Here is a 12,818-nt window from a genome sequence, read left to right on the forward strand (position 1 = left end):
CCATCACTAACATAGCTTTGTAAGACTAGAGTGAAGGCTTCTAGTCATCATCATTCACCGCCAACTCTTGAGCATTTCTTTTACCAACGACTTCTACGGTTCAAAATGTTGGTTGCTTTGTGTCTGATAACCAGTGTTTGTAGTTCTTCATCCACAAAGACAGTTAGACATGTTTTCCCAGAGCTATTGTTTAAAGCATTTGAGTGAATGGACACAGTCTGGCCATGTGTAATAAACACAAGATTTACAATATGGAGTACCAAAATAGATGCGCAAGGTCAAAATATCAAAGATTGTTCTATGTGATTATTTGTGACAATTTCATAGTGAAAAGCTGTCCAATGATTTGAGCAGAAGTGTCCAAATCAGAAGATAGGTACCTTTAAAACAAAGTGAATAGAGTGATGATAGTCCAGATGGTAATATTGATGATATTCATACGCTTCCATATGAAAAGGAAGAACAAGATCCTCCGAAAAAAATTAACTTTTGACACATTAGAGAGAGTAAAATTAAATAATTATGAACAATGATTAAGGGATTTGACGATAAGAGTCTTGGAGCAGTAGACTTTACATTGTTATTCTCTAAACCTTTCTTGTGAAAACGATTTAAAAGAGAGTGAGTTGTAATATACACATCTGATGATTAGTTTTCAAAACTATTTTTTTTTTAATTTAGGATTTTTATTTTCTCTATGTAACGTCTGAATGGCTTGAACTAGAATCACATGGGCTGCCCTAAATTGTACTTGCAGTTCCTATATGTGGAATAAGAGAAATCAAGTATTCAAAGATAGTGTTGTTCAAATAATTACTTTGGCGTTTAGTTAGTAAACATGAATGAATTTAGTATATATATATATGTTGCCACTGAAGTAATATTTAAAGTAGGTGAGTAAACTTTATCAGAAGTAAATAACACTTGACTGGTTATAAACAAGTACAATATCTTGAAAGAGTCATACTGTGCTATTTGTATTTTCCTAAACGCAATAAAAGTCAGACTGCTATTTGTATTTTGCTAAACGCAATACTATAAAGTGTATAATTTTAATATATCCAACTTAGTGTTATAAAAAATGCTCCTCTATGGCTTAGTGGCAGATATGAGGATTTCTAATACTTAAAATCGGAGGGCAAAGTAGGGGTGGCCCATTGTATAATTTTTCGTTTAACAAGAAACAAGCAAAACATGATAAAATTACATATTTTGGGAAAATATGATTTTTTTCTACAGGTTCAAAGTTAGATGTATGTAACATTTTTTTTATGTCCAGCAAATACTCAGCTTCCAGCAGCAAAAATTGTTGAAAATTTTCAAATAAGATATATATATATATATCAAGTAATATAATTCCCGTCATAGTTCAGAAGACTAAGGACGAATGGCATCATATCAATTATTATAATTCCCGTTTTCTTTCAGAAGACAACGGACAAATGACAAACATTTAAGTGTGACACCAGTATAATGTCTGATATAATGGAAAACGGGAAGAGGTTGCGGCAGATCTACCACTGGTTATGGAATTAATATGAATGCGAGTTCGTCTAAATGGCGTCAACCACTTAACATATATCAGGAATAGAGTGATGACCTCTTCCATCTATTGGTGGCTAACTCAGCAGTAAATCCGTTACCTTATAGCAGTAAACACTGTCCATGGTGGACACATTACAAATAGCTCATCAGGTAGCTTCACTCAAAAACTCTGAAAACTATATCTTCTTTCTCTGGATGAGCAACAAGCATGAAAATACGAAAATTAAAAATAAATTATTTCCCGTTTGTGCTATTATACTGAATGTTAATTTACTCCAGTAAAGGATACAACTAACAAGTCTTCCATATCTTAACATACACGACGGGAAGAGTTGAGGTATTCAAAGGAAAGGGATTTGGAAAGGATTTAAACATACTAGGATAGGTATTGTAACCTAAAATAAATTAGAATGATACCCTTATTTCACTCAGTTATATAGATACCTAAGTTTTACTTATAGGTTGATTTAACCTGTAGGACTGATTGATTGGAAAAGTACAAAGCTACACAATGTGCTATCTGTGCTTTGCCCACCATGGGTATCGAAATCCGGTTTCTAGAGGTGTGAGTCGACAAACATGCCGAGTGGGCTTAAATTGTAGAAAGTCAAAGTATTTCAGTGTAACTTATTATGTATAAAACAATTAAGATAATAAATTATCGCTTTAAATAATGTAAAATGGTTCAGTTTTCTCTACTTTATAATAACTTCCTTTTGATTATAATATTTCCACTCTCATAGAACGTGAAATTATACATATTTCCAACGGAACATAGTACAATACATTGTTTGCTTGAATTTCGCGCAAAGCTACGAGGGTTATCTGCGCTAGCCGTCTCTAATTTAGCAGTGTAAGACTGGATAGAACGCAGGTAGTTATCAACACCTACTATAAACTATTGGGCTACTCTTTTACCAATGACTAGTGAAATTTACCGTCACTTTATAACGCCCCAACGGCTTAAGAAACAAAGGGCTTCGAACCCACGGCCCTCACGTTATGACTTGAGCGCCCTAACCACCTAGCTATGCCAGGTCGCACAATGAAATAGAAATAACCAAACAAAAACACAGTTTAGTACTATTCCCGTTTGTCTTTACCGTGTAAAATTTTCTGCGCTGCGTAAAAAAAACAATTCATATAACGCCTACAAAAACATACAAAATGAATTTTGCTAGTTTTGTAATCCCTGAAACAAAAATAATATTTTTAGAGTAGTGGCATAGAAGGATCACAATGTTGAAGTAACTGTACATAATAACATCACCTCTACTATCATATTCTGGGTCTTACGTGTAACGAACATTAAAATAAATGTGGGAAGAATTCAGTAACAGTAAAAATATCACAAAGTACAATTTGTGTTAAATACGTAGAAAAGTTTCGTTTCCTTTAATACTGTATAAAATAATGTACTCAAATTTCCTGACTTGACTAGATATGGTATACAGACATTAGTTTGCAAACAATGTGATGTTAAGTAGAATTATCTTTAGTAGAAAATAAAGGTTAGTTTTTTCTTACGTATGTCATATGCTAAATTAGTTCACAAAATAATAATTTATTTAAAAATAATATTTCCAGTAATATTTTATCTTTATATGTTGTGTATTTCAAAGTCGGAATAATGGATAGCTTCAGCTCATAATATTGAAAAAAAATCACACATTATTAATAAACCTACGAAATATTCGAGAAATATAGTTGATTGGTATTTATTTTTGTGTCATTCAATGAAAGTAGAACACTGACAGTAACAAGGCTGATTATCTGCTTTCAAGTAATGGTTGAAAAATATATTGAAATAACTTATTTTATTAAACTGCTATATAGTTTATATTGACAACTCTACATACAGTTGAAATTTAACGTTGGACAATGTTACCTCTTAATGAAATTTATTCGAATACATTTTATTTGGATCCTACAATACAACTTTATCCCAGCTTTTGGGAGACCTCTAATTTCGGGTTAGGTGTGGTCAAATAATTAGTTCGTCCAGACCTTCATGGTTCGTGGCTCTTGTCGTAAAAACGCATTACGCGTTTTAGAATATTGGGTGAGCAATAAGATAACGGTCAAATATCATTACGTCTTCAGAGAAGAATAGTGCAAGAGATGGCTGTGAATGTTGTTGAATAGCTGCTTTCCTTCTAGTTTACCACTTCAAAACTAGGGATAGTTTTGCAAAGAATTACTCTTGTGCAGTTATGCGTAGAAACTCCAGAACAATTATCTGAGTTTACTTATATAGGCCATACAGCAAACATGGAGAGAAAATACCCGAATATAGCTGTTACGCTAAATATTTTTAAAATTAATACCATGTTATCAAAATATTTCATCCAGCTTTAGCGCAGATAGCCCTTGAGTAGCTTTGCGCGAAATTCAAAACAAACAAACAATCATCCAGCTTTACTGACCCCTTTCAGTATGCTATTGCTTTATTCTGATAGAACAGTTAAATATACTTTTGGAAAGTTCATATTGCAAGAATAACCTTGAAGTTCTGTTAACCATAAAATAGGTGTAATAATTATGTAAAGGTTATAATGAAATGTTATGACTAGCATGAATATTTTTTTAGAAATTTAGAATGCTAAACGTTTTCTCAGTTGACTGAGTACATGTAATGAAACATATTTGAGATAGCAGTTAGGTCTGAGTTATTTCATGAAAGTAATTTTCATTTCGAGAGACATATTAGAATCTAAAATCCTTTCGTAAAGCTAGAATGATCAGTGGAATCGTTAAACTCAGAGATCGGATTTTCTCCTAATCACCCGCTTCAGAACGTTTCTCTTTCAGGAAAGGATGAATAAAAAGTGTGATGAATATAAGAGAATTTGGTGAGAGACTCGACCTGTTCGCTGCACCGATAAATAAGCTTCTTGTTCAACTCGACAGTGAAGTAAGGTATTGAGTAATTACACAGGAAATGACTAATTTTCCGGACTTTCCAAGCCACTAACGTACCTTCAAGTCTACCTACCTTTACTCTGGCCGTCAGGTCCCCGAAGGATTGTACACTCATCTATTGCTCCATAAGGTTGAAATAACTGACGAACGTCATCCTCTGTCTGCTGTTTACTGAGCATGCCCACAAAGAGCTTACGATCCTCTGTAAGAAGATAAATTATACTAAATTAGTGCTAAAATTCACTAAACTCTAATATTTACACATGCATACGCACACATAGAAAAACACATTCAAGGACATTTAAACTATACATATTTGAAAATATACAGATAGATTTCATTCAGATACCTCTAACGTTTCATACTATAGACACGCCATGTAGATTTTTTATTTTTAATAATAATTTTGTTTGGTCCAAAGCTATGACTCATTTTTTCCCAGGATTAATGTTAGTAACAAATTTACAAAGAGATTTCAAATATGTTAAAATAATAATAAAAATGCTTAATATATTTAATGACAATATTGTATCTATAAAGTTTACCTGCAACTGATAATCAAATACCAATCTTGGGTGCCACTGAGAACGCTCTGTTGTATTATAATTCCTACCTTATAGAAATGAACTCAGTTTGTGTTGCTATGGGTAAAGTCGTAGTCTGAAACGATGTGCTCAAGACCAGGAAACATTTTCTACTGATGCAAGTGATCCTTAAGGTTCGCGACCTGCGTAAAGCTACACGAGGATTATAGGATTATCTGTGTTATTCTTTTCTAATTTAGCAATCATACACTAGAAGGAAAGCAGCTAGTCAACGCTACCTACTGTCAACTCTTGAGCTACTTTTTTAACCACGAATTGTGGGATTATGCATTGCACTATAACGCCCTTATAGCTAAAAGGGCGAGCGTTCTAAAGTAAAACCATTAAATACCTTATTTTTCTCCTCACAATTTAACATGAAAGAAATGCTTAGTTATGATTCAAATATGTTTATCATAAGACTCATTTGCGGCTGGGTTAACAAAAGTATTGAAGAAAATTATTCCTTTGCGTATTTACAATCCATTTGCCAATGCAAAAACTTATAACCAATAGCAGCAAAATAGAAAATGTTAACCAAAACTTTAAGTACATATTTTAAAATAATCATTATAATTTTTAAATAATAATGCTAAATTGTTAAAATTATGAAGGATTTCTTAAGCATCATCAAAAACTAAATCTTCAGCTAATGACTACACCTTTTCGAAGAATAAGTTTTACTGCTCAAATATCATAGTTCAAAGCATGGATAAACTCCGAAAGCATATTAACTCAATGGATTTTGAAAAAATCAAAATTAATACTAAGTTTTCATTGCATTCAGTCGACAACAAAATCTGGTTAATCGGCAGTATAGGAATGAGTACTTTTAATAAACTTTTTATACGTTAAACATTTCACAATTCTCTCTCATGTAGTCAACACATATTTGTAGATGGTTAATGCAAAATAAAGGAAATGAAAATATTATAGCTAACGAAAATATGCCTTCGCAGTTTCAGCGGTAAGTTTCAGAATTTTTTATCTTACTAATCGGGTTTCGACATTAGCAATAGGTAGAACACAGACAGCCTGTTTGGTAGCTTTTTGCCTAACAGCCAACAAATAAACCATTATAAATAACACTTATAGTCCATAAGTATCCATGAGAAATCAATATAAGAAAATAATAATACAGTAGAGATTCCTCGATAAAGAAAAACTTATCACTTTATTTAACTAGCTCTTTCTGTCAAGTTTGTCCTCTCAGTGAGTCCAACTGAAAAATTTACGGACTTATAACGCTAAAATCCAGCGTTCAATTCCTGTGGTGAAAAGATCGCAGAGAGTCTATTGTATAGCTTTTCTATAAAATAAACATATTGTCTAGTTCACAGCAAAAGTGTTATATGATCACTTATATAAATGGTAATAGCGTTTATTGTGTACATTAAACTAGTAAGGCTGTTTTATTATGTATAATAAGGTGATCAGAAGATATCTCTGTTGATTAATTGAATTAGTTTTATAAAGGGTTAGTCTGCATGAATTTGGGTAAGCTTGGTTTTGTTTGTTTCGAATTTTGCGCAAAGCTACACGAAGACTATCTGCGTTAACTGTGCCTAATTTAACAATGTAAGACTAGAGAGAAGGTAGCTAGTCATCACCCCCCATCGCCAACTCTTGGGCTACTTTTTTACCAACGACCGTCACATAATAACAGCCACACGACTGAAAGGACAAGAGTGTTTGGGGCGACGGAGATTCGAATCCGCGACCCGTACATTACGAGTCGAGTGCCTTAACCACTTGGCCATGACAGACCCTTTGGGTAAGAACAGGAATATCTATGTTTCAAAAGAACATAGCAGTAGATTTATTTCCAACAGATGCATTGTTATTAATATCAATATTTTTGAACAGCTGGTCCAAAATTATTTTTCAGAGTTTACCTACGGTGTTAATCAAAACTGACTACTTCTGAAAAACTGTTGTGAAAAACTGTGGTCGCAATTTTGGTGATTAATTGAGGAAAAGTATAAACGAATAAGCTCGTAAAGTGCAACTGATGCCAAAGTGTCGCAACTGTCTACTATGTCTATTATCACATTCTAATGTGATAATAATCTAAGCCTAATGAGAAAAGAATAATCATATGATTACTAACAACTTATATTAATTATCTTATATCCAGGCATGCTTTTAGTGGTGTTTGGGCATCATTTATAAATAATTAATGACTGAAAGAGTGAAGTTTCATCTGATGAGTCATATTTCATTCTTTTCTTGGATGACTGTAAAGTGGCAATACGGGGAAAACCATATGAGGCCTTCGTGTAAGTCCGACAGTGTAAGCTGTTAGTTGTTATTCATAAGATGTTATGGTAAGAAGTTGACTCACTTAATTCTAATGGATGGGGAATAATATCTAAAGTATACCTGAAATTGTTGGTGATAATATCTTTCTCACAGACATCACCAAAACTTCTTAAATAGCAAGAGATTTTCAAACAGAATAGTACAACAATCTATCATGCTTGTGAAAGTTTTTGTCCCCTAAATCGCAGAATCTTCATTAATTTAACTGTGCATTTCTAATATTTACTTGAAAGTTGTTTTCGTAACCTTAAGTCGACGACATCTACTAACTGATCAGTTACTAGACGTTTCGATGACTAATCTACAACTCAACAAGACATTTTTAGATATGCCGCAGGATGTTAGTTCAAGATCTATTAAAGTAATCAATTGGAGTACATATTGACTCTTGAATTTTTCCAGAAGCACTTTCAAAGAGAATTCAAATTAAGAAATTTAATATTAGCTATTAAACAAACCTCACGAGGTTTATATATAATATTTGTGAAGCTACCTATTGTAAGTTTTTTTTTTCCAGTTTTGACTATTATTTCCAATAAACATGTAAATTTTATCTGAACAGCTTATTACAAAAGGGCACAACAGAAGATAGTAATAAACTTCAGCCTGATAAAAGTGTTTTATTTAAATAAGTTACCACCAGTTCTTACTGGTAACTTCATGTCGGTAGACTTTTATTTAAGAGTTGATATGATTGCCGTCATTGCTATGCATTTGTGATGCTCCGTTTGTTTGGTTTCTTAATAATATAATGAGTTTTCTAACAAACGTATATAGTGATATACCCTTTCTACCTCTCTTAGAAAAGGCTAGTTTACCTACATAATCACATAGAAATTATTTTTTCTTTTCCTATATTGAACAGTTAGTTCGTTGTGTTTTCTGCAATGTGTAATTACTAAATGCTTTACAGAAGAGTGGTTTGGTTTATTTTGTCTGAAATGCATCGATTAGGTAATCTCACACTAGAGCAATTTTCTTTTTTTTGTTGCTAAATTATTCATATTACCATCTCACGTCTAAAAGGTACTTAAGTAAACTACTCATTTGGATCTTTAAAATGAGTTCTTCTACGTTGTGAAACTCCTTAATACCAGAGAAGCAATAAAGTATTTTTAGTGGAAATAATGTGTCTTTTACTTCTGAAGTAAAGCATTGGAGTGAATAAGCTCATGATACCTCTTTTCCATTCTATGACAAATGAAACATTTGAAAGACAAGTATTATAGCAGCATATAAAAATTACATTCTAATAACAAATGTTCAAACAAAATAATGTTGCCATAAGTACAAACGATCAAAACATTTTTAGTTTTACAAAATAACAAAACAGTAGTTTGTCAAACTTTGTTTCTTGAGCGCCCGAACCACCCAGACATCAGATTTTGTAAAAAGGTAGTTTAAGCTGTAGCTTTTAATAAATTGTCCGTCAAATTATTTCCACACAAATAAATTAAGTTTGAATTGTTTTTTAAAATCACAATGGAATCCTCGGTTTATAATAACATATTAAAATCACTCTAAACTACGCATCAGAAGTCTATCTTACTTTACACATACTTGCCATGAACATTCAATTTTTCAAATCGCATTGAACACTACATCCAGTTTTTACTAAATACAAACGTACCTATTGTTGTTGAATTTTAGCGCAAATGTGCACAATGATCTGACTGCGCTCTGTCTACAACAGAATCGAGCCACTTTAGTGTTGATTCTTCGGGCTACCTAAATAAAAATAATCTCCGAAAGGATTTAAATCTCAGAAACATACTTCACCACCCAAAATAAGTCATATTCCAGAAACTTGTTTGCATTAATAGACCAAAACATCTTCGATCTAATAGCTTAATCACATTTAAACTTAGTGAAATATATTAATAACAACAAAGGCATGTGCACAAAGCTGACAGATTAACTATAGATTTACCTAGAAAACTAGACGCCGACGTAGACACACGTAAAAGCAAGTCATAATCAAGATTCGTGTTAGTCAAAAGTGAAATGAGAAGAGAACCAACCGCATGACCATATTTAGCGAAAGGAGAGAAAATGGACTTTAAGAGTTACTATTTCCGGCATCCTGTAATATATGACAAACACTTTCACCAAACACAGTATACCCATGCATAGTTTAATTATAACAAATTCCAATATATTAATAATATCTTCTATTAATTTTGAGATACCAAATTCTTAAAGAATGTCTCAATGCTCATATTTTTCTTTTCGTGTGAAAATTATTTACAATGGTAAAAGCAATATTAAACGACACTGCATTTTTACGAAACATTGCATGCTGCTTTATCTGTAAAAAATTATATTGCTATCTGTTGTGTGTCCAACTAATTATGTAGCCCGGCATGGTAAGTGGGTTAAGGCGTTCGACTCGTAATCTAACGGTCGCAGATTTGAATCCCCGTCGAATCAAACACGCTTGCCCTTTCATCCGTAGGGCGTTATAATGTGACGGTCAATCCCACTATTCGTTGGTAAAAGAGTAGCCCAAGAGTTGGCGGTGGGTAGTGATGACTAGCTGCCTTCTCTCTAGCCTTACAGTGCTAAATTACGGACGGCTAGCGCAAATAGCCCTCATGTAGCTTTGCGCGAAATTTAAAAACAAACAAACAGATCAACTAATTACTTCGCAGAGTGTGGATGGATCTTCACCAAAGTTGGTATGAAGGTTAAATGGGTCAATGTGGAGGAAACACACAAAATTTCAATTGTACATTTTGTGTTTTGCTGTTTTTATGGGCGTTTTTACCACTACTTTGCCCAGTTTTTGCTGAATCTTCACCAAATTTGGCATGGTGGTTTATTAGAACTATGGGGAGATGCACACAAATTTTATGTTTTAGAGTTTACAGGGGTCCTTTGTTTTTGACACTTATAAAGCATAAGGGAAACAAGTTTTAACGTTCTAAGATAATCTTCTATTGATCATGATTTACATAAGCTCCTTCTAGGGACGAGTACTTCAATTAGTATATAATATGTAAGAAAATAAAAGTATTTAAGATAAAAAAAAATCATACTAAAAACTATATATTCATACAAAACTTGGTATGTTGAGAGAAAAAATTATATTATGAACTTCTCAGAGCATCATGATTTTCTATAGTACATATAAATGACAAGGAATACATCCAAATCAGTGGAAAAAATTCTCAAATTACAAGCTGCATTCTGAACAAGAAGTAACTAAATTCTAAAAATAATTCATAATAAGAATGAATGTGAAATACATATCTCTAAGCAAATAATGATAAAAAAACAATTATTTTGTTTGCGCATTATTTTCAAATCTCACAAAAGGCTAATTGCGCTGCACCCACCTCAGGGGTTAAGCCCTGAATTTTAACGTTTAAGTTCTCAAGCTTATCGCTGAGCTACCTGAAAGAAGGATAAATCAATAACTGCTTAGTGAAAAATAATCAGTGTATATTATATTTATAAATATTTTGTTACATTAACCTCTAAGTTTTGTTTCGGAGAGAAAAATTATTTCGAACGTTTAATGCTCATATTAAACATTCAATATTTGAATGATCCTCCTCATACTCCAATTACCTCTGCAAGACGACGTGACATGTAGTTGAAGAGATTATTGATGTAATCCACCATGATTTTATCCCAACTTATCACTACTGAGCGTTGTAGTGACCTTGGTTAGCAATTTTCCAACTCAGTTCTGCCCAAAAGTTCTCAATGGTATTACAACGTAGAGGTTGAGAAATCTTGTACAATACGCGCACTGTGAATAAAGATATTGCCATCCTGAGAGCACCAAGTTATTGCCAAACTTTAATCTAGCAAATTATCTCCATGTGATGCTTGTCGGACATGCCATTGACCTTTTTTTTTGGAGGGTATGAAGAGCATACCCAAACATTTATTGCACCACCTCCTGTGTGTTCCCAGTGGGAAAGACAATCTTCCTTCATCTGTTATCCAGGCAAATAACTAACTCGAATCATACTATCAGTTTTAAAAAGCTAAAAACAGGATTCATCTGAAAAGATGACCAGTTGACATTGTCCTAACTGTAAGTTTGTATGAGCTGTTGAGCCACAAGTAACACGGTGACAGCAGTGAATTCTGGTTAATATCATTTGCAGATAGTTCTTCTTAGAAATTAACCTTGTTTAGTGAGTCTACTATTCACTGTTATTCAGGATATCATGAAATCAATATATTCATGTCATTTCTGTTGTAAGGTGTTGCAAGAGTTCTTTAGACTTTAATATGTTAAGTAATCAAAACGCGGCAACCTCTTGCATTAGGTTTTTGGCGTCTACCAGTAGAATTTCCTGGAACAATGTTTCCTGTTGTCCGATAACTTTTGAGATTAAAAGATTCATTGCACTGGGGGCACAACATTGTTCTGGCAATGTCCCTTTTGCTTCGTACCATTTCTGGACATTCGAATATTTTGACGCCCAACAACTTCTGGCAGTTAACGAGGCATGACTCAAGACCAAGTAGAGAGAAATTGTCTGATCATAGTACTGATTTTTTAGAAAAAAAGTCGATAAGAAAAGTACACATTTTTATACAAAACAGGTATGTACATATGTTTTGACGAACAAATACTGAAAACAGCTTGTGCAAACCAGAATAATAACTCGTACATGTTGGTGCGATTATGCGGATATTTACTCAATAATTACTCCATGCTTTAGACAGCAACATCAATATAGAACAGTATGCAAACATTTTCGATAAAGCTGTATGGAAATGTTCTACTTTCACTTGCTTAAGAGGCAATGTGTAGATAACAAAACTACTAAGTGAAACAGAAAAGTATTTTCGTTTCATTGAAATCCATCTATTTCGAAGCTTCGCTGGCAAGAGATAGTAAAGAGTGCTGATATTTATTTCGTGGAATATTTAGTATTAAGTAACAATATTGTTTAACTGTTGAGGACGTGAATCTGAAATTAAAACAGTATATCAAACACAAACATAATTATACAAGTAAAATCGAAATATTATAGATATTAACCACTTTGCATTTAAACATTTGCGTTGAAGTTTTACCTTTATGCCAAGTCTGAAACTTATAATCGTTAAGTGCCATGCCATACTGAGCCTCTGAGAAATGAGGAATTGTATCCGTTTCTTGGATTTCATCGCTATGTCATAAGATATTGGATTTTTTATTTCTTTGTGTTTTTATGTTCATTACTTTTTGAATAAATTTCTTGCTTTTTTTTTTCCTAGCCATTTTGAGGACAAGCAATCATCTATCGATATGGTAGTGATAACTTTGATCTTTCTATTTCTTTGGGATTATTTGAGACTTACTTAAAATGACTAAACTCTGTTGTTAGTGTTGAGATTAGTGTTTTTAATTCACTTGTTGTACAGAGTGTTCTTGAACTTTAGTAAGCATATAGTTATAATTTATGTTAACCTTTCCTTATTGTAATCATCATTATT

General features: G+C 32.9%; 1 protein-coding gene across 3 annotated transcripts in view; it reads right to left on the reverse strand.

The window, feature by feature from the left end:
• LOC143232652 (CUGBP Elav-like family member 4) overlaps nucleotides 1-12,818 on the reverse strand; it is a 442,146-nt gene that overhangs the window by 45,995 nt on the left and 383,333 nt on the right. For all 3 annotated transcript variants that reach the window (XM_076468313.1, XM_076468312.1, XM_076468314.1), the window contains one exon: nucleotides 4,541-4,669. In XM_076468313.1, coding sequence (XP_076324428.1) covers nucleotides 4,541-4,669 — 129 coding nt within the window. The remainder of the gene's footprint in view (nucleotides 1-4,540; nucleotides 4,670-12,818) is intronic.

Source organism: Tachypleus tridentatus, chromosome 11, assembly GCF_004210375.1.
Source record: "Tachypleus tridentatus isolate NWPU-2018 chromosome 11, ASM421037v1, whole genome shotgun sequence".
In the NCBI taxonomy this organism is placed as follows: Eukaryota; Metazoa; Arthropoda; class Merostomata; order Xiphosura; family Limulidae; genus Tachypleus; species Tachypleus tridentatus.